At 47.9% G+C, this 24,956-nt stretch overlaps 1 protein-coding gene and 1 long non-coding RNA gene across 10 annotated transcripts in view; both read left to right on the top strand.

Annotated features, from left to right (window-relative positions):
- LOC144112224 (uncharacterized) overlaps positions 1 to 24,956 on the top strand; it is a 44,021-nt gene that overhangs the window by 5,692 nt on the left and 13,373 nt on the right. For 2 of the 9 annotated variants that reach the window (XM_077645179.1, XM_077645180.1), the window contains exons 3-7: positions 12,710 to 12,857; positions 14,288 to 14,402; positions 17,692 to 17,840; positions 18,298 to 18,382; positions 23,877 to 24,094. In XM_077645179.1, the coding sequence (XP_077501305.1) occupies positions 12,828 to 12,857; positions 14,288 to 14,402; positions 17,692 to 17,840; positions 18,298 to 18,382; positions 23,877 to 24,094 (597 nt within the window). In that variant the 5' untranslated portion in view covers positions 12,710 to 12,827. Of the gene's footprint in view, positions 1 to 12,709; positions 12,858 to 13,314; positions 13,503 to 14,287; positions 14,403 to 17,691; positions 17,841 to 18,297; positions 18,383 to 23,876; positions 24,095 to 24,956 lie in introns of all 9 variants that reach the window. The other 7 variants (XM_077645185.1, XM_077645187.1, XM_077645182.1 and 4 more) reach the window with 6 other exon arrangements.
- On the top strand, positions 1,635 to 9,089 carry LOC144131687 (uncharacterized). Its single transcript, XR_013314708.1, has 3 exons — positions 1,635 to 1,895; positions 6,532 to 6,576; positions 8,984 to 9,089. It is a non-coding gene; the product is annotated as an uncharacterized LOC144131687 (long non-coding RNA).

The following is a 24,956-nucleotide window of genomic DNA, read 5'->3' as shown; positions in this document are numbered from 1 at the left end:
GCCTGTGGGTGAAAAAATTATGACGGGCGATCATACGAACTGACACCCTTGAAGCTCCAACCGCAGGGTGATTTTGTCTTTCGCATCTCCTTTTTTCAACCTCGCTTTCGCTTTTACGACAAATGCTTTGCCTTCTTGCTGGCGCAGCTTATTGCCTTTGCAATGTTTTCGCCTTGCCCATGGCGCCATAGCTGCGCGTCTTTCCTCCTCGCCTCTTCTTGCGCTTTGTAGTAGGATACAACTTATCTGCAGGGAACGCAGAGTTAATTCCAGCGTATAGGAGGGGTGAAGAGGTAGGCTGGCAGTCCCCTTGCTATGATGAGGGGGTGGGCACGTGGCTGGTGCGTGTTGCCTCTGCAGGGTGGAGGGAGGTTTCACACATCAATTCACACGATGCCAGGTTCTTGCGGAATGCTTTTAATATGCAGCTGTATCGCAGTAGTAATAGCCGTGTAAGGTGGACAGCCTGCCATAATGGATGTTGCTTTTTTGTAGAGATAGCAACATTGCGGTAGCATTTCGAGCCTTCAGCGTGGCGGTGGCCACCGCCACTTGATCCCGTGATGCGGAGCAGCTGCCGGCGGAGCGGCGCCGTGGCTGGTCACGTGGTTGGTCATGCGACCAGCCACGTGGTTCGGAGCACCTGCTGCTGCCTTCAGCGCGGCGCCCCGGCGAAACCGAGCTGCAACAGCTATGCGCATTCTCTGTGTCAAGTGGGACGAAGATGAAGAAAGAACGCCCAGAGAAATGGAGTGGCGAAAGGTTGACTTTGCAGTTCAACCAAACAAGTTACACTTGGCCAGCGGTAGCTATTGCATCACTCCAGGTTTAACCAGAAATATATCATCACCATTTTTTTATGAACAACCTTTATTATTTCACCGTGTACTGCGGCAAGCGACGGTACCCATACAAGGAGCGGAGTATGACGACACCATCCACGGTAGTTTAGTGCACAAGAACGGTTGAATAAGCAATCTGCCCTGTACTTTTTTTCTCTACGCGTGTGTGCCACCCAAGCAACCACAGATATCCGTCGGACGTCCGAACTAGATCCGAACGTCCTTTGACGATATTGGACGTCCATCGGACGTATGAACAGAATCCGGTTTCGGACATAATTATCCGTACGTTCATCGGACGTACGACCAGTGTCCGGTATTGTATATCCGCATCAGAGACGAAGCGTACGTCCGAGGTATTTACGGCTGAGTATTTTCCCAGGACATTAGTATGGACGTTTTTTTATTTTTCGCACAAAGAAATTGCGCCTTTCGTGTATGTATATTTTGTATTCGGTTTATCAAGAAAGACTTAGCCCTTAAATAGATTTTATGAATACTATGGGCAAGTTGGCTCGAAATTGCGTTAATTCAAAATGCGTACCTGCTTCCATGCAATTTTTTGCATCAGCTACAGGGTTTGACGCGAATACTTTTGTAAAGTGGACCGATTCCACGATCCTTTCTGTAGTGCAAGGGCCGCCAATGACCCAAAATAATAATAAGGGTGGAAGCAGGTGTTGCGCAATTTTGAAGCATCTCAGTTACTAATTCTAAGTTTATAATGCCTCTACAAATTATCGAAATTGTGCGACATCATATCCACTCCAACAATCCAATCCAATCCAACAGTCAACATTGCGGCACCGTTGTCATTTTGTTGTGTAGCGTGGTGCTACTTTAGATCTTTGGTATTACCGAAGCGTGGTTTTGTTTGGTCGGCGGACAAAAGCGGTGTGGCACTTGAGCAATTCGAAAGACGCAGGAAGCGCCTGAAGCTCTTCTGGAACGCTGGAATGCTGTACTGCGCCGACTTTGGATGAAAGAAGGCTTAGTGTGAATGCCATAGGTGGTATGGCTTAGTGTGAATGCCATAGGTGGTTGCCTATGAAGGTGAGTAGTACACTGCTGGAAAATTACTTTCGGGCAATGCAGAAGGATCATATAGCATTTGTTCGTAAGAGACTGGGGTTGAAAGCACGAGGTGATGGCTTCTTTGTTAGCCGCGAACATCACAATCTTGCCGCGCAAAATGTGTGATATTCTGTGCCAGTTCACTTGCTACCATCGCTATAGATAATCAGATTTAGTGCACTTTTTGCTGAAAACCTTTTCATCATAATCAGTTAAACAGTTTTTTTATACCTCATTCATCTACTACTTTTCATATCATGTTTTATGTCCGTCTCTCATACCCTGAGTCGCTCTGGGTCGTTAAAATGCGATAAACCAAACCAATGAACCAAACCAAACTGCACTACCGCTTTGTACTGAAGCGGAACTCTAATTTGTAATGAAAATAGGCTCCAACTTTATGTAGGCAGTTTTTGCTGTGCATATGCAGTGATCACAGTGCAACGGTCCCTGCGATACTTTGTTTGCTGCACTGTAGCCTTCAAGTGGATGGCCACGTGGTCTGAAGAACGATGTGTGTTTTAGAAGTCATACTGACGCTTCGAAGCCTTTCTTTATTTTTTTAGAGAAAGTCAGGAGTGTGCAAGCATGAATGTAGCATACTTTAGCCCGAACGAAACACGTACGAGTTTATATACGAGCCACTCTTGAGGCGATATGTGTTTCATACCAAACACATAAGAGCTGATGTGTGCTTGCGGGTGTCCCATATCAGTTGATGTTTTTCATATTCTAGTTCATACTAGACCAACTGTCGCATGAACTAGCTCTTACGCAGAATACTACGAATTCGTACTAGAGGCAACGTTGGCATATATTTCATTTATTGCGATGTGAGTGCACATTAAGAACCCCAGGTGGTCGAAATTTCCGGAGCCCTCCACTACCGCGTCTCTCATAGCCTGAGTCGCTTTGGGACGTTAAATCCCCATAAACCATATATAATTTATTGTTCCCTTAAGGGGACACCCACCAGAAAAAAAAACATTTTTGTAAATATTTGTACCAAGTGGCTGAAAGTTTCGCAGAAGAGAGACCTTTGTCAGTTGTTTCTATATGAGGTGTTCCTTCTCGCCTATCTTGCTTGGTTTAATTCTTGCAGTTCATGCAGATGAAATATACCAAAGCTATTGTGCATCTATTCGTCACCAGTATAAATATACAACAGCATTGAAAAATATCCCATTATACCGACTATGATACATTTTATGCTGTGAGAAAAAGAGTGGCTGGCATGAAATTTCCGAATTAATAAAATCATGCTGTTCAGAATGTCTATTTAAAATCATTTTACAGTGATTTTACATATCTGTAAAAAATAATCATTTTACAATAATTGTAAAAGAGTTGAATCCTATCCGCAACTAAGAATTGCAATAAATATAGCACAACTGCATTCCGCTTGCAGTGAAGCATATCCACATCAAATTTCTATGGGATGTAACAAGCATAAGTGCAAGAATGCCGTGCACAAGCACTGAGGTTGCATGAAAAGGATAAAAGCAGGAAAACGCGTTTCAATTTATTCAACGAGACAGTGCAGCATCTGGGGACGTGAGATCAGTAGCTTAATAATAATAATAATTGGTTTTGGGGGAAAGGAAATGGTGCAGTATCTGTCTCATATATCGTTGGACATCTGAACCGCACCGTAAGGGAAGGGATAAAGGAGGGAGTGAAAGAGGAAATGAAGAAAGAGGTGCCGGAGTGGAGGGCTCCGGAATAATTTTGACCACCTGGGGATCTTTAACGTCCACTGACATCGCACAACACACGGGCGCCTTAGCGTTTTACCTCCATAAAAACGCAGCCACCGTGGTAGGGTTCGACCCCGGAAACTCTGGTCCAGTGGCCGAGATCGGTAGCTTCGATATTCTATTTTTTAGAGCTGTGAAAATACTGGAGGACGCGTCGGAAAGAAGAAGGCTTTCTCTGCCGACTTGCAGCGCGGCAATGGTGAGAAACGCCGGTATTAAGATTTGTTACCGTCTTGAAAGTAGTTCAATTCTGCTCATTTTTGGCCACTTGGCGTGCTTATATCAGAGGTTGTGGTAACTCCGCGTTTATATTTGACGTTGGTATTGTTGGACATGGAAGAGGAAGGCTTACACATAATAATGCAAGAAAATACCAAAAATGGTACTTTGAGGAAAAAAATCGATTCTTTAAGTGCATGTCCCGTTGAAGGCCCGAAGGCATTACATAAAGAGGGTACAAAGTCAATATTTCACTGCCAACAGGAATTAAAGAGAAAACGCGTTAGTGAAGGGATAAAAATTTTCCGCCGTTGAAGCAGCGGTGATGTGCTACTCTGCGCTGGGAAAAGCCTGTTTCACATGCAAGCGAAAATGCTAGCGAATCCTGCCATCGCGGCGGGAAAACCTGTTTTGAGTCGTCGTGGCGATGAGCGGCGAGGTTCCAACAAGTTGGAAATTTCCGCTGCGACGCGCCGCACAATTATTCAAGGAAGAGAGGGAGGGAAGGAAGGGAAGAAGGGTGGGCGGGAGGGAGGAAAGGAAGGACGGAAGGAAGGGAAGTAAGGAGAGAAGGAAGAGAGGGAGGGAAGGAAGGAAAAGAGGGGAGGGAGGAATGAAAAACGGAAGAAAGTAGCGACCCCTTTGAAACTGTGTGGAGGCTGTTGCCACTATGCCCGGCTTTATTTTTATTTAACTGTGTCACAGCTGCGTGTTAAAGTTCGCCATTTAAGTATGCTTTCAGTCCTACACTACTAACCTTATGTCACCTCTGCTTTTGAGCCACCAATCTTCCAATCGCGTTTTTTTTAACTTCTATCGCGCTGATTTACTTACGTGACCAATGTTATCTCTAAACTCTAATGCCTCAAGAAGAGTGATTGTGCCTGGATATTTGAGTATAAGGTGTTTGTTTCCACAAATTTACCGCAGAGTGCACATGTGTCTTCTTGATTATGTTTCCTTTTGTAGCTGCGCATTATAAGGCACCCTGACGTAGCTTCAAAGCGCTTCACTACCTCTTGAGTTATCATAGAACGATCACAGTGAATCGCAACGGATCGGAAGAACTTCCGGGACATCCTCCGGGCCTTGGAGGAGGATGTGTTGAACGTTGTCCACATTTATTGAGAGATGGCAGGTAGCTATGGCTGGTGAGACAGTGGAGCGGTCCTTAGACGCTGCTGACTGGGCCAGTTGCGGATAATGTTCTGAGACCCGCGAGCGCTCGAGCTCACGCTTCAGGCTTCAACCTCTTCGTCATCGACGTCGCTACAGGGGCGCACCTTGGGGCTGCTGCCAAATTGTATGGACTTCATCCACGCGCAGGCCCACTGTGTGCTCCGTAAAAGGGTTCCCGCAGTGAAAATCAGCCCCGGAACAGGCAAAGCCAGATGAATGAATGAAGTTCATCTGAGTGATCACGGTTAACGAGCCCAAAAAGACAACGTCGTGCTCAACGCAGCGTTGTCGTTCATTAACCACGAACACGTGCCAACTAGCGCAACTGCTCAGTTTAATGCAATCCGTCTGATGGATGTTTGCCATTTTTGCTTTCCACTCAGGACGGAATTTGGGGAGAAGCAGACCGTTACAGGCGATGTGCGGTCTGTGAAACAACTCGGGGAGGTTTTTCGAGTGACACAAAGCGTGCCATCCCCGGTCAAACATTTCTGCAACTAGTTCCTTCACGGCGGCAACGTGCAGCCCATCGCTACATGACCATCGCCTTCATCATTCACCTCTTGAGCATCATTTTTTTTTTGCATCATCCAACTGAATCACCGGACCTAGCTCTCCTCGATTTTTGTCTGTTGTCCAGAACAAAGGCGAGCATGCGTTGGAAAAACTGCGTAGTTTGAAAATACGTCATCCGCACCGTGGTGCAAAAAAAAAATTTCACGAGTGCTTTCAATAATACATCTGCCTCCTTCAAGGGAGCTGTGATATGTATGGAGGTTATGTAGAGAAGGGAATGATTACGGGTAGTATTTTTCCTGAATAGAAAACTTTCGGCAAAAAACCTCACTAAATGTACGCGGACTTTTGAAGCTTCTCTTTTACTAGCACCAATGTTTTTCCTGTAGCCCGTTCCATTGTTGGTGTTTATCTCAGAATTCTTTTATTAATAATCCTATCCTTTTCTCAGTCTAGCATAAGTGTCTACCTTATGCACGATTCCGGTACCCTGTGCTTCACGGTGTTTTGTCGCCTGCCTTCGAGGTGGCTCAGTGTTTACAGCGCTCGGCTGCAGACCCGAAAGACGCGGATGCGATTCCGGCAGCGGCGGTACAATTTCGATGGATCCTACAGGACCGTGTACTGTACAATATCAGTGTACGTTAAAGAACACCAGGTGGTCAAAATTTCTGGATACGCCGTTTCTCATAGCCTGAGTCGCTTTGGGACATTAAACCCACGTAAAGCAAAGCAAACCAAACCACTTTCCTGCTCGGTAAACTTGTCGCCCATTTAGGACTTAACTGATACCAGTGCGATTGCATGAGTCACGCCGCTGCTTGTTTCTTCAGTTTTCCCGTGGACTGAGTTCGCGCAGTCTGCAGAGCACGCAACGAGCAACCTTGGTCGCGTGGCAACACGTCGAAGCCCCCTGAATGTGTGACACCGACATTTCTTTCCAGGAACGGATCCAGAGGAAAGCGTCGAGGAGGAGAACTGGGACCTGGGTAAGTCCCCTCAACTATTTCTATAGCCGCCTTTATCTTTTGCCCATGCAGTAGGCGATAGGGTTACGCGCAGGTGCTGCCGCTAATGAAGGAAAAGCGGCGTGCACACCCTACAACAGTATTTTTATTTACGCTTGTGTCGAACATGAGAAAGAATTGCTAGCAAAACGCGTGCGCAGGAAGCCAACTTAAAAAGATAAGCTACGCTTCGTAACGACATTCGCAGAGTAAACGTCGACTCACTTGTGAAGAAATGTGGACGCGAATGATATTGCATGGACTGATGTGTTTGTAAAATCACTTACATTTATTGGGCACTTGAGGACAAACTTAACTTGACTTTAATCTGTAAACTACTGAGGCCATTCGCGTTGAAAATAGAGGTTTTATATGCTAGAGAATACCTACAGCCAATTACAGGTGTTGACGCCAGCGATCATCTCCGCAAAGAAAAAGCGGTGCACTCAAGACTGCTTTTTATTTAAATGCGAAAGCATTACTAGTTCAATTACGAGAAAAGCCGGTGGCGTGTGTATGTGTGTACCCTCATATGGCACACAAAATCCTAGCGATGGCAACAAAATTAGGGTGACGTCATCAAGCGGCCTTATGACGCGCACACAAGCTGATCACCACCATTTCAGATATTCACGTACATGTTTGTCTATACACACTCCCCACTAGCTGGCCTCAATGTGGCGCCAGTTCTGCCGACTACGTTAGTGCCAAAATTTTGACGCAACCGTTTGTCGTACTCCGTCCCTGGTAGTGTCATATGATTTCTCGTTGCATATACAAACCGGCTCTGACGGCGCACCAATGTTGCAAGGAGGAGCACCATTGTTACTTTACTTAAGGTATATACCGTCAGTAAAGTTGCGATGGTTCTCTTCCGTGCACCAGCGGTGCGCCGTCAGAGACGGTTTGTTGACTTGAAGGCTCCTTGCACCTGAGGTGCCCCGTACGGTGTAATCACGACTACCAACGGAGGGAATTGACGAGGAAATGGACAGAAGTTTATATACAGGAGATTTACACAATGTACAGCATATTAAAGATGGTGGCAAATGAGACCGAAATGGCTAACAGCAAAATCTTCCCTCCTCGGCATAACCAAAGATGCAGAGCATCTAAACCCAGCCCAGAACGACGCATTGGGGTCCCGCGGTCTCGGTTTTAAACCCTCGGGCACATACAGGAAGCAGGCAAGCCTCGACACGATTGCTGCATTGCTGCGTGCTGCCCCCTTCAACTTTGGCAGTATTCATAACACCTCCCCAAAAGACAAAGTCCAAAAATGTAATCAAATTATCAACAAAATGCGATGCACAGAGCGATCAGCGCAAAAGTGGGTCGCGCCCTACAACTTTGATAGTGCACACGAAACCCTCTCTCAAGGTAACAAAAAAAGCAACGGATCCCGGAGTCCCTTTCTGCACGGGTCAATCCGGCGGCTTCGTAGAAGACCTTTACTTATGACACCCCGTGCGGTGTCCACGCTTAGGACGTTGCGGTAAGCCGGAGAGGTCACTGTCGCGCAATCAGTCTCCCTTTGGGGGACAATCTTTGTTGCGCCCCGTAGCGACCTCTGCTTTCACCGGCGGCTTCCTAAAGGGACGGTGTCGGGTCGAATGAAGCTCTTCGGTTTGCATGCACCAAGGCATTGGCCCTTGCCATCTGACGAACGGTTGACAGCCGGCCACATGGTTGTGCCTGTCCTCCCAACGGCTGCCGGTGTTCGACACTACGGCGCCCATGTAGTTAGCTGCCTGTCACCAGACACTATCTCGATCCAGGCCATTTCTGCGACAGATTTCGATGCCGACTCGTCGACCCCCACAGGTTACATACGTGGTAGTCAAGTTGGAGTCGAGCTTGCGACAGGGGTTTGAAACGACTTCATATGCACCCTCAATTCCCAGTCTTTCGTACCAAAATTGTGATGCAATCGTTCATCGTACAGCGTTCCGGCTAGTGTCATATGTGCGCGTGTGTGGATGGGTGGTGTCATACATCGTCGCTGGATTTCATTGCGGCCGGTTTTGTGTGTGCTCGTGTAATGAACAGCGAACCATTAACGTCTAAAGTTCCGACATTGGAACCACCCGTAGTGAACCGTGGTCGCCCACGCAAACACGCAAACGCCGAAGAAGCGCAAAAGAACTTTAATGCATGTACGAACATTAGGCACGTGAACAGTGCTCCCAGGGACAACAATGCTTTCTCATTCTCACACGCAGGCACTCTTGAGTGTCTCTGCCCAATTTTTTTTGTGGGAGGGAGTGGGGTGGAAATTTCTTTTTTGCTTAGAAGTTCGATGTATGTTGTCCTCGGCATTCCTCTGAGAGGGGGCCACGGCCCTTGCTCAGTGCATGCAGCGTGACCGACGCGCGCGACGCATGCGCAGATATTGCTCCCGGGAATTCTGGCTACATCCCAAGCGGGCATCTATACTTTCAACGGGTCCAGCATCAGTCCCGTCTGACTAGGAGGTGGATGTACAAGGAGCAGGCAGAAGATTACAAGCGCCGCGAATCGTAAGTACATGGATTGGAACGCTCGCCAGCTGGCTATATTTAGAGGGGGCACCTCAGTCGAACAACGATGGTGGCTTTGAGGACAAGTGCTGTTTGGGATCCGCTTGGGTAGATCCGCGCTTCTGCTTCAATTGCACGCACATATAATTTACTGGTAGAGCGCTGCCATTTCAGGGCTGGATTAGAGAAGGAAATACGTTGACGAAACAAAAACCTGTACTCCTTCGCTGCGCTTCGTCGTCGGCGCTCTGTTTTTGTGAGGCATGACGAAATACAGCTATTTAGCAATGTCAGTATTTTACTGAGAGGTGAACAGTTTAATGTTCTCGGGAATAGAGGAGCCACGAGTTCGTGAGACTTTTACAGAAGGCCATGGGCGATTGTCAGGTCACAGCAGTCGTAAATCTCGCACAAACCTGGCAAAAGTGCATGATGGGATAACTGTGAGAACATTGAAACAGGACATTTACTATCTTGCACCTTTTCTGGGAACATTAAGGAATCAAGCTATTTACAAATGTATATATACGGATATTTCAAACATTGCCAGAGAGCAGACAAGGGGAAGGGAAAATAGAAGTTCGTTAAGACGTATACATGACGAAAGCCTGTAGTCGTCGACACCACGAAGCATAGGGGATGTATTGTTTTAAAAAGAATGTCTGGTGTTCATGAATATGAGCTTAATAAAATAAATACTTTTTAATAATTGATTCGAAAGCAGAAGAAACAGCAGCCACATGCCACCGGTGGGATTCGAGGTCGCGGGTTCAGATCCCACCAGCGGCGTGTGGTTGTTTTTATTCTCCTTTCTGATCAGTAATGTTCAAATATTTCCCCTATTGACCTCGCATTTATGAATTATTATTATTTCTATTTCCTTTTTAACTATTAGATTTAGGCGCCCGGTTGCAAATTAGAGATCTGTATGTCTATCTGGTTGTTAGTAACCGCCATGCCAGTTTTTATAATTCAGAAAACGCGATTTCCCTTGCCGCTGTGGATCGAAAAAATTTGGCTACTTCGAATGTAGTTGCGTGCACTGGAGCGGTTGGATTGCCTGCATGCTCTTCAAATGCACAGGTATTTTGGTGTGATGCAGCCAAAATATCTGGGGCCACAGTGCTGAGGGTAATCGCGTTTTCGAAGTTCTAAAAAAAAGGCGGTTACTTTCGACCGGCTACAAGTCTCTAATGGCAGCTAGGCTTCTATCTCTGATAGTTAAAAAGTTAATTATTGAAAATTAGTTAACCATTTTACGAGTTAAAAAGATTCACCGTTTCCTCATGTCCGCCAAGCCTGCAATACCGTGCCGCTTAAGCCATGTATTTGCCTCAAAAATGCTATTTTTGAAAATTATTTAATCTCCCCTGCACCACACGGACACAACATGAGGACACAGCATTCGAAACGCGCTGGACGCCCGAAACAAACATTACCATTCTTGCACCCCCGAACAAGGCCTGTGATAGCGTCTTCTACCCGCCGTGCGGTGAAACAGCTAAACGAACTATCTATGAAGACATACATGAACATTCTCTTTACCACAGAAGCCAGATGCCAGCTCGTGGGCTTGTTTTGTAGTGTTTGGGCAGCCGGCCATTGTTCAGCGCAATCAGACCGGGAGTGCCTGACGAACGCAAGGGATGGCGGCCAACGGTCGGTTGAACGAACGAAAGAACGAGAGGGCACTATGAGTTACTGCTTTGTCATCAAGGCGGTGGTTTCTAACCATGCAAAAAATAACGTGCGAAAATGGGCCGCCTATCAGAGAATCGTCTCATGACACCTACTGGAACTAGGGGACTTGTTCTTCGCACTGCGTGGGTCAATGTGTCCCCAGCCGTGTATCTTACTCCGTGATCGGCGCTTATCCTGTCCCGGCAGAGGAACTGGTACCCGCCGCGGTGGCTCAGTGGTTAGGGCACTCGACTACTAATCCGGAGTTCCCGGGTTCGAACCCGACCGCAGTGGCTGTGTTTTTATGGAGGCAAAATGCTAAGGCGCCCGTGTGCTGTGCGATGTCAGTGCACGTAAAAGATTTCAGGTGGTCGAAATGATTCCGGTGCCCTCCACTACGGCACCTCTTCTTCCTTTTTTCTTTCACTCCCTCCTTTATCCCTTCCCTTACGGCGCGGTTCAGGTGTCCAACGATATATCAGACATACTGTGCCATTTACTCCCCCCAAACTAATTAAAAAATAGAAAAAGAGGAACTGGTGGTTCAAGTAGTTCAGCTGAACTGGATGCGGAGTGGGTGAACTTGCAGTCAACTTTCTGTGCCATCGCATCAGAGGCTATATATAGGCAGGTGTTCGGTTTAGAGGTGCAGAGTGGTGAAAGAGGATGTCATAAACGGGTGTTTATGATGTCCTAGTCGAAATTAAGAGGAAGAAATGGGCTTGGGCAGGGCATGTAAACCGAAGGCAAGATAACCGCTGCTCCTTAATGGTAACGGAATGGATACCAAAAGAAGGCAAGCGTAGCAGGGGGCGGTAGAAGGTTAGCTGGGCTAATGAGATTAAGAAGTTTGTGGGGATATGGTGGCCGCAGTTGTCCGAGGACAGGGTTAATTGGAGAGACATGGGAGAGGCCTTTGCCCTGCAGGGGCCGTAGTCAAGCTGATAATGATAATGAGGGGTGAAGAGAGGGAGCTGGAGAGACTGCGCGGGGTCTCTAGCGCCGAGATAGCCCATTCCCTATGACACGCGAACAAAGGTCAGTCTCCTTTCCCTTTTGCCTAGCCTGTGCTGCAGTTCCACAGAAAGTTGACCGCTGGTAAGCGGCAGTGTCACGGCCAAAGCAACTTTGTTTATGGTTGGTCGCTTGGATCCTCATTGGCTGTTGCGTATACGAAGATTGATGTCGTGACCAAAAGGAATTGGAAATGGAATGAATGATTAGAGAGCATGTCCCCTGGTTTCCCGTTTCTTGTTCCAGATCTGAGCAATTCTCTGGCCGTACTTGAAAGAAATTTTCCGATATATCCCACCGCCAGGCGCAAGCGTTTCATATGCCAGGTGTTTCAAGGAAGCTTGGTACTAGTTAAAAAAAAGAACGGTTTCCGGACTAAAGAGAAGGTTTTTTCGACGTAGTAATACCAGTGTTCGCGGACGTTAAAAACAAGCGAGTCACGTTAAATATTTAGTGATTGACTATTCTAATAATTCAATTTTAGCGATTACCGATAGGCAGCTGATTGCAAGTGAAGATTCTTAGCTGGCCATTAGTGTTAGCCATTCAGGTTTAGGGTTTCTAAACCGCAATTACCCCACGCCGATGTTTCTCAGCTAATTTGGGCCATTTCTCGCGCCATTTGAAAACCATACACTGTTGGGAGGGCGCAGAGCGACCATTAAAATCGCAACATTCCGTCACACACTAAAACCTGACATTCTCTGCCCCGCCAGCGCTGGAGCAGCGGAGTGGTGAGCTGCGAGCTGGCTGAGAATATTGTGTAGTGATCTGGAATGATCGCTTTTGTAGTGTTATTATACCTGGTATTTGGTAGGCAGAATAAGATCTGGCTGGTAGACTTAATACGTAACCTCTTTGATTTTGCTTTCTCTCTCCCCTACACTCATTCACGCACTCAGGCGATTTCCGGGCCCTGGGCTGGTCGTTTGCAATGGGTGGGCCGCCGACCCCCGCACTGCAAGGCACACTCATCTGGGTGCCGTACGGAACCGGATCGACTCGGCCGCCAACGTCCTGATGCCGGCCCAGCCTGTTCCCGGACACCAGGTTGGTGGTCTAACCCTGGGTCGCTCCAGGTGCACGCTGCAGTCGAGAGCTCTGAATTTGAGATGCCGGTGGAACATCTGGATCGTACTTCCTCCGATTTTCTGTCCTTCTCTTCGGGCTGCCGAGGTCAACCCATGTCACTCAGTGCGCATGCGTCCGGTTGGTGGACTCTAAACAAAGACACGCAAGTGCACTATGGGACAGCTTACTCCCTCTTTACTCCTCTTTGTTTAAAGGTGAACGTGATGCTTGCTGTAGCCCTCACCTCTGTGCTTTGGTTGGTGTTGAAGGGGGTGCTGCATTGGGCCAGGCTGTATTTGACTTGCAGAGTGTTTACTGGAAGGGGCCTGCTCTTGCGTACCATGCAGTCTTCAGTTGGTGGTCCCTGTGGCACCATCGTTTCGGATTGCGCACGTTCACGCCTCATGACATGGCTGCTGCTTTGCTTGCTTTGCAGTTCGTCGTAATGCAGGTCCCTGCGATGCGAATGGACGGACGTGGCTCTGGTGGTGAAGGCATGGTGCCCCCCTACGCTGTGTCAGGTGCGGCCACTCCTAGCACTTTTTCTCCGAATGCTGAGGATAGCGCAAAGCGCAACAGAGGAGCAGAAAACTGACATGGCCGTAAAGGGCACAGCAGCTTCAGGTGTTTGAAATGCGGATAAGCTTTGCCTAATTTACGATTTGATTTCAATTTCTTTTCTGCATTTCGTAGCATTCCTGCTCTTCCGTGCCGCTTGATCAATCCCGCCCTTGCATGCGGCCCAGGCAGCCCTCATTGCACTGCTTTGTACCGCTCGTTACATTGCGTTTGTCTGGTTCTACAAGTTTTTTTAAGGTCTGTTCATTTTTGTGCGGATATTGCCTGTGGGTGAAAAAATAAGGACGGGCGATCATACGAACTGACGCCTTGAAGCTGTGACAGAACTCCGTCCGTCTGCTGTGCTCCTGTGCAGCTCTGAATGCACCTCGCCAAGCCTTGGCCTCTGATGGGAGAAAAATGCATGCTTGTCGTTGCAATTTCGAGTGTCCGATTTGTATAAAATATTCGTGTCTTTTCGATTATTAGGAATGGATAGGAGATAGGCCTCGAATCGAACCATTCGTCTCACTCGTGTTCAACACGAAGCAGAAGGCATTAGTACATTTAGGCATGGCTACGGAAAATTTTGACTGCAAAAATCGTAACGAGCGAGCGATGGGATTAGGAAGTTGCTGAAAATTGGAAATCGGCAACGCGTATTTGTTATTTTCGTAGCCTTCTGAAAGGTAATAATATACAGAACCTGCCGCGGCACACGTATACCTTGGCGAAAACGATAGCAGCGACAGTGAGGACGGACCCAGCAACGTTTGTGACGCACCAGCATGTTGTCAGGAGTGTTAATAGTGTATAGCGAGATGATTGTGCGCATCCTCTTTTTACATTAGCAGACGAGCTTCCTTCCTGTGCCAGTGGAAGAAATCGAGGCAAGGATTCCTTGGCGCTGTGACTCTCCACTATTCGGCCGTGCGGACGCGGCCCTCGAGACCGATTACCCCATCAGTGAGTGGTCACTTTGAGTGGCGTTGTCGGTGTCGGTTTTTTCGAGGTTTTCCTCTCTGTTTGTACTGTGCACCGGCGTACCCTCGTCTGTCACGCGTGCGACTTCGTTACGGCTCGCTTGGAGAGACCAGATTTGTGGCTTAACAAGGTGGAAAAGTGGTCGGAAGGGTGCGTGAACAGTGAAAGGACATTAGGGGTCGTATTTTGCAGCGATTAATTTCTGTTTTAGTACATTTGGTCTGGAGCCATTGGACGTAGGCAATGGAGAAGTCTCGTCGGTGATCTTGGCAGAAACACGCCACTTACTCGCACACGCACCCATGTCACACTGGCGGACCGGCACCGATGAACGACGGGGACGATGCATTTGAACGTGTGATAGGCACCACGGCGTAAGTTACACAGAGTGTTATAGGGAAGACTTTAAAAAGTAATTTCGGCGATTTTCAACAATAGGATTTTTGAGGTAAAAATATGGCTTTCGCGGCATGGTATTGCGAACGTTGGTGGACACCAGAAAAACGGTGAATAATCTTAACTAGTAAGCTGGTTAACTAATTTTTAATAATTAACTTTTTCACTATTAGATTTAGGCACCCGGTTGCAAATAGAGATCTGTATATCTATCTGGTTGTTAGTAACCGCCATACCAGTTCTTATAATTTAGAAAACGCGATTACCCTTGCCGCTGTGGATCGACAAAATTTGGCTACTTCGAATGTAGTTGTGTGCACTGGAGGGGTTGCATTGCCTGCATGCTCTTCAAATGCACAGGTATTTTGGTATGATGCAGCCAAAATATGTGGGGCCACAGCGCTGAGGGTAATCGCGTTTCGAAGATCTAAAAAACGGCGGTTACTTTCGACCGGCTTACAATTCTCTAATTGCAGCTAGGCTTCTATCTCTGATAGCTAAAAAGTTAATTATTGAAAATTAGTTAACCATTTTAAGAGTTAAAATAATTCACCGGTTTCCTGGTGTCCGCCAAGCCTGGCAATACCGTGCCCGCAAAAGCCATGTATTTGCCTCAAAAATGCTATTTGTGAAAATTATTTAATCTTCCCTGCAACACATGGACACAGCATGAGGACACAGCATTCGAAACGCGCTGGACGCCCGAAACAAAAAGTACCATTCTTGCACTCCAAACAAGGCCTGTGATAGCGTCTTCTACCCGCCGTGCGGTGAAACAGCTAAATGAACTATCTATGAAGACATACATGAACTTTCTTTTTGCCACAGAAGCCAGATGCCAGCTCGTGGGCTTTGTTTTGTGGTGTTTGGGCAGCCGGCCATTGTTCAGCGCAATCAGACCGGGAGCGCCTGAGTAACGCAAGGGATGGCGGCCAACGGTCGGTTGAACGAACGAAAGAACGAGAGGGCCCTATTAGTTACTGTTTTGTCATCAGGGCGGTGGTTTCTAACCATGCAAAAAATAAAGTGCGAAAATGGGCCGCCTATCGGAGAATCGTCTCATGACACCTACTGGAACTAGGGGACTTGTTCTTCGCATTGCGTGGGTCACTGTGTCCCCACCCGTGTATCTTACTCCGTGATCGGCGCTAATCCTGTCTCGGCAGAGGAACTGGTACCCGCCGCGGTGGCTCAGTGGTTAGGGCACTCGACTACTGATCCGGAGTTCCCGGGTTCGAACCCGACCGCGTGGCTGTGTGTTTATGGAGGCAAAACGCTAAGGCGCCCGTGTGCTGTGCGATGTCAGTGCACGTTAAAGATTTCAGGTGGTCGAAATGATTCCGGTGCCCTCCAATACAGCACCTCTTCTTCCTTGCTTCTTTCACACCCTCCTTTATCCCTTCCCTTACGGCGCGGTTCAGGTGTCCAACGATATATCAGACATACTGTGCCATTTACTTCCCCCAAAAATAAATTTAAAAAATAGAAAAAGAGGAACTGGTGGTTCAAGTAGTTCAGCTGAACTGGATGCGGAGTGGGTGAATTCGCAGTCAACTTTCTGTGCCATCGCATCAGAGGCTATATAGGCAGGTGTTCGGTTTAGAGGTGCAGAGTGGTGAAAGAGGATGTCATAAACGGGTGTTTATGCCGTCCTAGTCGAAATTAAGAGGAAGAAATGGGCTTGGGCAGGGCATGTAAACCGAAGGCAAGATAACCGCTGCTCCTTAATGGTTACGGGGTGGATACCAAAAGAAGGCAAGCGTAGCAGGGGGCGGTAGGTTAGCTGGGCTAATGAGATTAAGAAGTTTGTGGGGATATGGTGGCCGCAGTTGTCCGAGGACAGGGTTAATTGGAGAGACATTGGAGAGGCCTTTGCCCTGCAGGGGCCGTAGTCAAACTGATAATGATAATGAGGGGTGAAGAGAGGGAGCTGGAGAGACTGCGCGGGGTCTCTAGCGCCGAGATAGCCCATTCCCTATGACACGGGAACAAAGGCCAGTCTCCTTCCCCTTTTGCCTAGCCTGTGCTGCAGTTCCACAGAAAGTTGACCGCTGGTAAGCGGCAGTGTCACGGCCAAAGCAACTTTGTTTGTGGTTGGTCGCTTGGATCCTCATTGGCTGTTGCGTATACGAAGATTGATGTCGCGACCAAAAGGAATTGGAAATGGAATGAATGATTAGAGAACATGTCCCCTGGTTTCCCGTTTCTTGTTCCCGATCTGAGCAATTCTCTGGCCGTACTTGAAAGAAATTTTCCGAAATATCCCACCGCCAGGCGCAAGCGTTTCATATGCCAGGTGTTTCAAGGAAGCTTGGTACTAGTTAAAAAAAAAGAACCGTTTCCGGACTAAAGAGAAGGTTTTTTCGACGTAGTAATACCAGTGTTCGCGGACGTTAAAAACAAGCGAGTCACGTTAACTATTTAGTGATTGACTAAATTCTAATAATTCAATTTTAGCGATTACCGATAGGCAGCTGATTGCAAGTGAAGATTCTTAGCCGGCCATTAGTGTTAGCCATTCAGTTTTAGGGTTTCTAAACTGCGATTACCCTCGCCGATGTTTCTCAGCTAATTTGGGCCATTTCTCGCGCCATTTGAAAACCATACACTGTTGGGAGGGCGCAGAGCGACCATTAAAATCGCAACATTCCGTCACACACCTAAAACGTGACATTCTCTGCCCCGCCAGCGCTGGAGCAGCGGAGTGGTGAGCTGCGAGCTGGCTGAGATTATTGTGTAGTGATCTGGAATGATCGCTTTTGTAGTGTTATTATACCCTGTATTTGGTAGGCAGAATAAGATCTGGCTGGTAGACTTAATACGTAACCTCTTTGATTTTGCTTTCTCTCTCCCCTACACTCATTCACGCACACAGGCGATTTCCGGGCCCTGGGCTGGTTGTTTGCGATGGGTGGGCCGCCGACCCTCGCACTGCAAGGCACACTCATCTGGGTGCCGTACGGAACCCGGATCGACTCGGCCACCAACGTCCTGATGCCGGCTCAGCCTGTACCCGGACACCAGGTTGGTGGTCTAACCCTGGGTCGCTCCAGGTGCACGCTGCAGTCGAGAGCTCTGCATTTGAGATGCCGGTGGAACATCTGGATCGTACTTCCTCCGATTTTCTGTCCTTCTCTTCGGGCTGCCGAGGTCAACCCATGACACTCAGTGCGCATGCGTCCGGTTGGTGTACTCTAAACAAAGACACGCAAGTCCGCTATGGGACAGCTTACTCCCTCTTTACTCCTCTTTGTTTAAAGGTGAACGTGATGCTTGCTGTAGCCCTCACCTCTGTGCTTTGGTTGGTGTTGAAGGGGGTGCTGCATTGGGCCAGGCTGTATTTGACTTGCAGAGTGTTTACTGGAAGGGGCCTGCTCTTGCGTACCATGCAGTCTTCATTTGGTTGTCCCTGTGGCACCATCGTTTCGGATTGCGCACGTTCACGCCTCATGACATGGCTGCTGCGTTGCTTGCTTTGCAGTTCGTCGTAATGCAGGTCCCTGCGATGCGAATGAACGGACGTGGCTCTGGTGGTGAAGGCATGGTGCCCCCCTACGCTGTGCCAGGTGCGGCCACTCCTAGCACTTTTTCTCCGAATGCTGAGGATAGCGCAAAGCGCAACAGAGGAGCAGAAACTGACATGGCCGTAAAGGGCGCAGCAGCTTCAGGTGTTTGAAATGCGGATAAGCTTTGCCTAATTCATGATTTGATTTCAATTTCTTTTCTGCATTTCGTAGCATTCCTGCTCTTCTGTGCCGCTTGATCAATCCTGCCCTTGCATGCGGCACAGGCAGCCCCTCATTGCACTGCTTTGTACCGCTTTGCGCTTTCCGCACCCTATCTTTGATTTGTGTGCCCGTTACATTGCGTTTGTCTGGTTCTACAAGTTTTTTTTAAGGTCTGTTTCATTTTTGTGCGGATATTGCCTGTGGGTGAAAAAATAATGACGGGCGGATCATACGAACTGACGCCTTGAAGCTGCGACAGCAGGGTGCTTTTGTCTTTCGCATCTCCTTTTTTCAACCTCGCTTTCGTTTTTACGACAAATGCTTTGCCTTCTTGCTGGCGCAGCTTATTGCCTTTGCAATGTTTTCACCTTGCCCATGGCGCCATAGCTGCGCTTCTTTCCTCCTCGCCTCTTCTTGCGCTTTGTAGTAGGATACAACTTATCTGCAGGGAACGCACAGTTAATTCCAGCGTAGAGGAGGGGTGAAGAGGTAGGCTGGCAGTCCCCTTGCTATGATGAGGGGGTAGGAACGTGGCTGGTGCGTGTTGCCTCTGCAGGGTGGAGGGAGGTTTCACACATCAGTTCACACGATGCCATGCTCTTGCGGAACGCTTTTTACTATGCAGCTATATCACAGTAGTAATAGCCGTGTAAGGTGGACAACCTGCCATAATGGATGTTGCTTTTTTGTAGAGATAGCAACATTGCGGTAGCATTTCGAGCCTTCAGCTTGGCGGCGCGCCACTTGGTCACGTGATGCGGAGCAGCTGCCGGCGGAGCGGCGCCGTGGCTGGTCACGTGGTTGGTCATGCGACCATCCACGTGGTTCGGAGCACCTGCTGCTGCCTTCAGCGCGGCGCCCCGGCGAAACCGAGCTGCAACAGCTGTGCGCATTCCCCGTGTCAAATGGGACGAAGATGAAGAAAGAACGCCCAGAGAAACGGAGCGGCGAAAGATTGACTTTGCAATTCAACCAAACAAGTTTCACTCGGCCAGCGGTAGCTATCGCATCACTCCAGGTTGAACCAGAGATATATCATCACCATTTTTTTATGAACAACCTTTATTATTTCACCGTGTACTGCGGCAAGCGACGGTACCCATACAAGGAGCGGAGTATAACGACACCATCCACGGTAGTTTAGTGCACAAAACCGGTTGAATAAGCAATCTGCCCTGTACTTTTTTTCTCTATGCGTGTGCGCCACCCAAGCAACCACAGATATCCGTCGGACGTCCAAACTAGATCCGAACGTTCTTTGACGATATTGGACGTCCATCGACGTACGAACAGAATCCGGTTTCGGACATAATTATCTTTACGTTCATCGGACGTACGACCAGTGTCCGGTATTGTATATCCACATGAGAGACGAAGCGTACGTCCGAGGTATGTACGGCTGAGTATTTTCCCAGGACATGAGTACGGACGTTTTTTTATTTTTCGCACAAAAAAATTGCGCCTTTCGTGTATGTATATTTTGTATTCTGTTTATCGAGAAAGACTTAGCCCGGAAATAGATTTTATGAATATTATTGGCAAGTTGGCTCGAAATCGCGTTAATTCAAAATGCGTATCTGCTTCCATGAAGTTTTTTGCATCAGCTACAGGGTTTGACGCGAATACTTTTGTAAACTGGACCGATTCCACGATCCTTTCTGTAGTGCAAGGGCCGCCAATGACCCAAAATACTTAAGGGTGGGAAGCAGGTGTTGCGCAATTTTTAAGCATCTCAGTTACTAATTCTAAGTTATAATACCTCTAGAAATTATCGAAATTGTGCGACATCATATCCACTTCGTTCGTTAAACTTTCAATTGAAAGCATTCGTAAATTCAAAACTCCCGTTAAATACTGCTGCCATCGTCATCACATATGTCAGTTTGCGGTCAGTCCAATCCAACAGTCAACATTGCAGCACCGTTGTCATTTTGTTCTGTAGCGTGGTGCTGCTTTAGATCTTTGTTATTACCGAAGCGTGGTTTTGTTTGGTCGGCGGACAAAAGCAGTGTGGCACTTGAGCAATTCGAAAAACGCAGAAAGCGCCTGAAACTCTTCTGGAACGCTGAAATGCTGTACTGCACCGACTTTGGATGAAAGAAGGCTTAGTGTAAATGCCATATGTTGTAAGGCTTAATGTGAATGCCATAGGTGGTTGCCTATGAAGGTGAATAGTACACTGCTGGAAAATTACTTTCGGGCAATGCAGAAGGGATCATATAGCATTTCTTCGTAAGAGACGGGTTGAAAGCACGAGGTGATGGCTTCTTTGTTAGCCGCGAACATCACAATCTTGCCGCGCAAAATGTGTGATATACTGTGCCAGTTCACTTTCTACCATCGCTATAGATAATCTGATTTAGTGCACTTTTTGCTAAAAACCTTTTGATCATAATCAGTTTCACAGTTTTTTTTATACCTCATTCATCTACTACTTTACATGTCTTGTTTTATGTGTGAAAAATGAGGCTTTTTTACTATTTCCTGTGTGATCTGTTTTCCCGCGGCGACGTGAAGATAGCATTGTTGCTACTGGCTGTGCTCCAAGATTTGTTGAATGCATAAATGCATTTGTACTCCTGTCAAACTGGATTTGGAACAGTTGACATTCAGTACATGAAGTGTCATTCAGCTTCCTTTGGTGTTATCTGGTAAAACAGTGTCATTTTCTATTGATAGCAGTATCAGTAAGAAAACATGCATGATATAAAAGTTATACTACACACCTAAATTTTAATGTCAGTATACTTATTCTTTCTACATTCATTTAAAGGCTATAAATTATGATGTAAAATGATTGCTTGACGACTTGATCTGCAATAGGTGTGCTCTGTAAACACTTCTGTTAATTGGTTGATGTTTCCTTAGGCTGATGCATTTTTGCTCGAGTTTGACAACAGTTATGTTTGTTGCTTTGTCTTTTCAGAAATTCTGTGGGTGGGAAGATTATGGACGTGCTTTCCAAGCTTGTCATATCTGAAGTCAGACATTTTAAGAATATAAGTCACTCTTCTGCTTATGTACATCAACGACAATAAAGTATGCCTGCTGTACATTAAACTTTTCCGTTTTATTGCTTCGCGGGAGTGAAAAAAGCATGTATGCACCATATATGCAAATATTCGAGAAAGATCCGGCAACGGACGTCCGACGGCGATACAAACGTATACCTTTGGACTCCCATCGGACGGCCGATGGACGTACACCGGCTGTTTGCGGATGTTCAGTGGACGTCCGGAACATACGAAACGGACCTCCGTCGGCCGTCCAGTGGATATCTGGTTGCTTGGGCAACCTGCACTTGACATGCATGTAGTAGTAGTAAGTGGTTTTTTAAAGGAGTAATAAAAAGGAAGGAAAAGATTTTCGCTAGCCCCGGCACCTGCCATCGATTCTGAAGCACCTGAGCTGCGGCAGCGGAAATAAAGGATAGCAGACAGAATCGAGACATGAAATGGAAGTGATGAGGGGGCAGGAAGAGATAATACAGGGTTGAGGTAATATACGCAAAAACTATTTTCACAATAACAAATATGTACAGGTTGCGCTCGTGATTAGTTCATGACGAAGCAATAAAAACGCGCACAGCACTATGAAACATGTGGTGCTTCCGTTGCCGCTATTGTGCTGAATTCAATTCTGGCTGTAAATGGATGAAATTAAAAGTAATTTTGTAGCGATAGCTACATTGCGGTAGCATTTCTAGCCATCAGCGTGGCCGTGCCGCCACCCCGTGGCTGCGCCGCCTCGCTGTCACGTGGTGCGGAGCAGCTGCCGGCGGCGCCGTGGCTGATCATGAGGTCCGTAGCCTGGTTGGTCACGTAATCAGCCACGTGGTGTGGAGCAGCTGCTGCTGCCGGCAGCACGGCGCCGTGGCTCTTGTCCGTCACCTGGTTGGTCACGTGACCAGCCACGTGGTGTGTAGCAGCTGCTACTGGCGGCGGCGCGGCGCGCCGGCGAAACCGAGCTGCCACAGCGGTGCGCGTGCGCCGTGTCAACTGGGACGAAGATGAAGAAGGAGCGCTGAGCGGCGAAAGATTAAGCAGTTCAACTCAGCAAGTTCCACTCGGCCTGCTGTAGCTATCACGTCACTCCAGGTTTAACCACAGCTAAACCATCGCCAATTTTTTTCCATGCAGCCATTGCTCTCTACTCGCCTTTGAAGGTTGTGCCCACATTACAAGCAATAAAAGCAGTAATACTGCCACTCTTCACATCGGATCTTGAGGTGGCCCTGGAGTGCCTGGTTAGAGGACTAGAGCCACTGATATTACCTTTTTGGCCCTTCATTACTTTATACTTCTGTAGGTAGGATTCCTGTCCAACTGCCCTCACTTTCGAGCACAAAACAGAACAAGAGCGCTTTTAAATTCACTGCCAATAGCTGGTATTAACGCATGCAGGTACCTCCCGCCTGCGTCGTAATTCGCCTCTGCTTCTCGTTGACGGCATGAGTAAATTTTCACGTGTGCGACGACATGTGCTGTAATTACTCGTGATACCGCCGTCACACTTAACCCTAATCCTCCTTGTCTTGCCAGAGTCCCGGTGAAAACCATTGCAAACACTAGGGCACTGGCACCTTTGGCCTCCAAGAGGCACTTGAGAACAGCATTTATAGCTGCCGACGCCGCAGGCTACAGCATTGCAGCCGTGCCAAAAATTCCTCTACCGAGAAAGCCGCGTGCCGGCCTGATCGTCTTGCTTGACACTCAGTTATGAACGTCTTGGGGTGTCACTATAGCGTCTACGGGGGGGTTCTCTGGACGCTAGGCACCGACGGCAGCAGTAGATGGGGTGATGCTTCGGACCACAGCCATCAGAATGAATTCATGAAGCATTGAAAGGTTGTCAAATCCTACTGAGGAAGCTTCACTGCTGGGTGAAGCATGTGCGCTCTGTTCACGGTATGGCTTGCGGAATGCTTGGGCTACGCATGCATGGTATGGCACGCTTGCTGATTGTGCCAGTTGGTACGTGCTAATTAGTTTTAGCAAAAGGCATGAAATGCAGGACGAGGAACCAAAGACACCGGGTCTCTGTGCCATATTGTTGTTCTTCGCCTCGTGTTCCACGCTGGCCGCTCGGGTGAAGACAACCGTGTTCTATTGCGAGCGCATCCCAGGCATCTTGTCTAGCGCAGTCAGACATGGAGACGCTCTGCAGGAGCAGGATAGGAGTATCGTGTGACCGGTGTGATATTACGCTAGTCTAGAAGCCTCGGGGGTGACGATCAGCCAACTGGCCGCAGATTAGCGCTTTTGCGGTCATGTCGACTGGGACACTGCAGCATCTAGTGAGCGATGCTCATTGCACACTCACGTTGTTCCAGCCCCCGGTGCATTTCCGCAAGGCCACTATGGCGAGCAGATCCATTACCCTCCTGCGGCGGCTGGCCAGAGTTGGAGGCGGCCAAGTGTGGACATAGCGTACATTCAGCCACCCACCACCAGCTACCAGGCGCCGCTCTTCTCGATCCCGAATGCTCCGCCACCTTTCGAGAACACCGGGATGGCCCCACTCGAAGAGCAGCTTGCACCCGAGGAACAGGTTAGTGCAAATGGTGTCCTTTCGAGGCGCCCATTGACACTGTCCGTGATTGTCGCACCTCCCGCGAAATGAGTGTTAGACAGACCAACTGGGTCGCCCCGATGCTCAGCTTCATTACTTAACGTGATGGCAGCTCTGTTATTTTGTTTTTCTGGCTCGTATTTGCGGCGCCGCAGTATTTATTCATTAAGGCCTCATTTACGGCTGCCTGGACCACGATATATTCCAATACATCGGTCCAAAATACAAGTCTAATTTTAAGCAGAAGTTTCTTGCTATTCTGTGTCCATGCGATTAGTATAAGTCGTAATCCTCCAAAAACAAAATGATGTCTCCAATCCTAGCAAAGGTTGCCGATGCCCTGGACTGTATGCATTGGCATGGGTGCACCTAAAGACAAACTGGTGTACATACTGCCCGACTCCGATGCGAAGCAGTGACGGCGACAGTTATAGTATCACCTTGTCCTGTTACTTCAGAGCGCCGCATCTGCTGACCAAAGAGAGGATGGGAATTGGAGCAATGAAGGCAGAGTAACATTGTAGGAATAGTAAATGAAAAGAGTAATAAACATTATTTGTCGCTATCGTGTCCGGTGCTGCCACTCGATGACGTTCCCTGGTGAATGTGTACAGCGACATTCACTGCTAGCCTAATTAGCGTTCTTCTATGCCAGAGCACAGTATACCAGGGACAAGAAGACGCACCAGACGCGTTGTAAACTGATCGTTCAGTGCAGAAGACAGCTCCATGCACCTCTCTACGCTGTTTACCAGTCTACGGGTAACACTGACTGGAAGACCAATGCCAAGTGTTTGGTTTGATTTTTACAAAGTTAGCACACTTCTTAAACCAGAACTAT

The sequence above is a fragment of the Amblyomma americanum genome, chromosome 1 (genome assembly GCF_052857255.1).
Source record: "Amblyomma americanum isolate KBUSLIRL-KWMA chromosome 1, ASM5285725v1, whole genome shotgun sequence".
NCBI classification, from domain to species: domain Eukaryota; kingdom Metazoa; phylum Arthropoda; class Arachnida; order Ixodida; family Ixodidae; genus Amblyomma; species Amblyomma americanum.
This window is presented reverse-complemented; position numbering and strand designations above follow the sequence as displayed.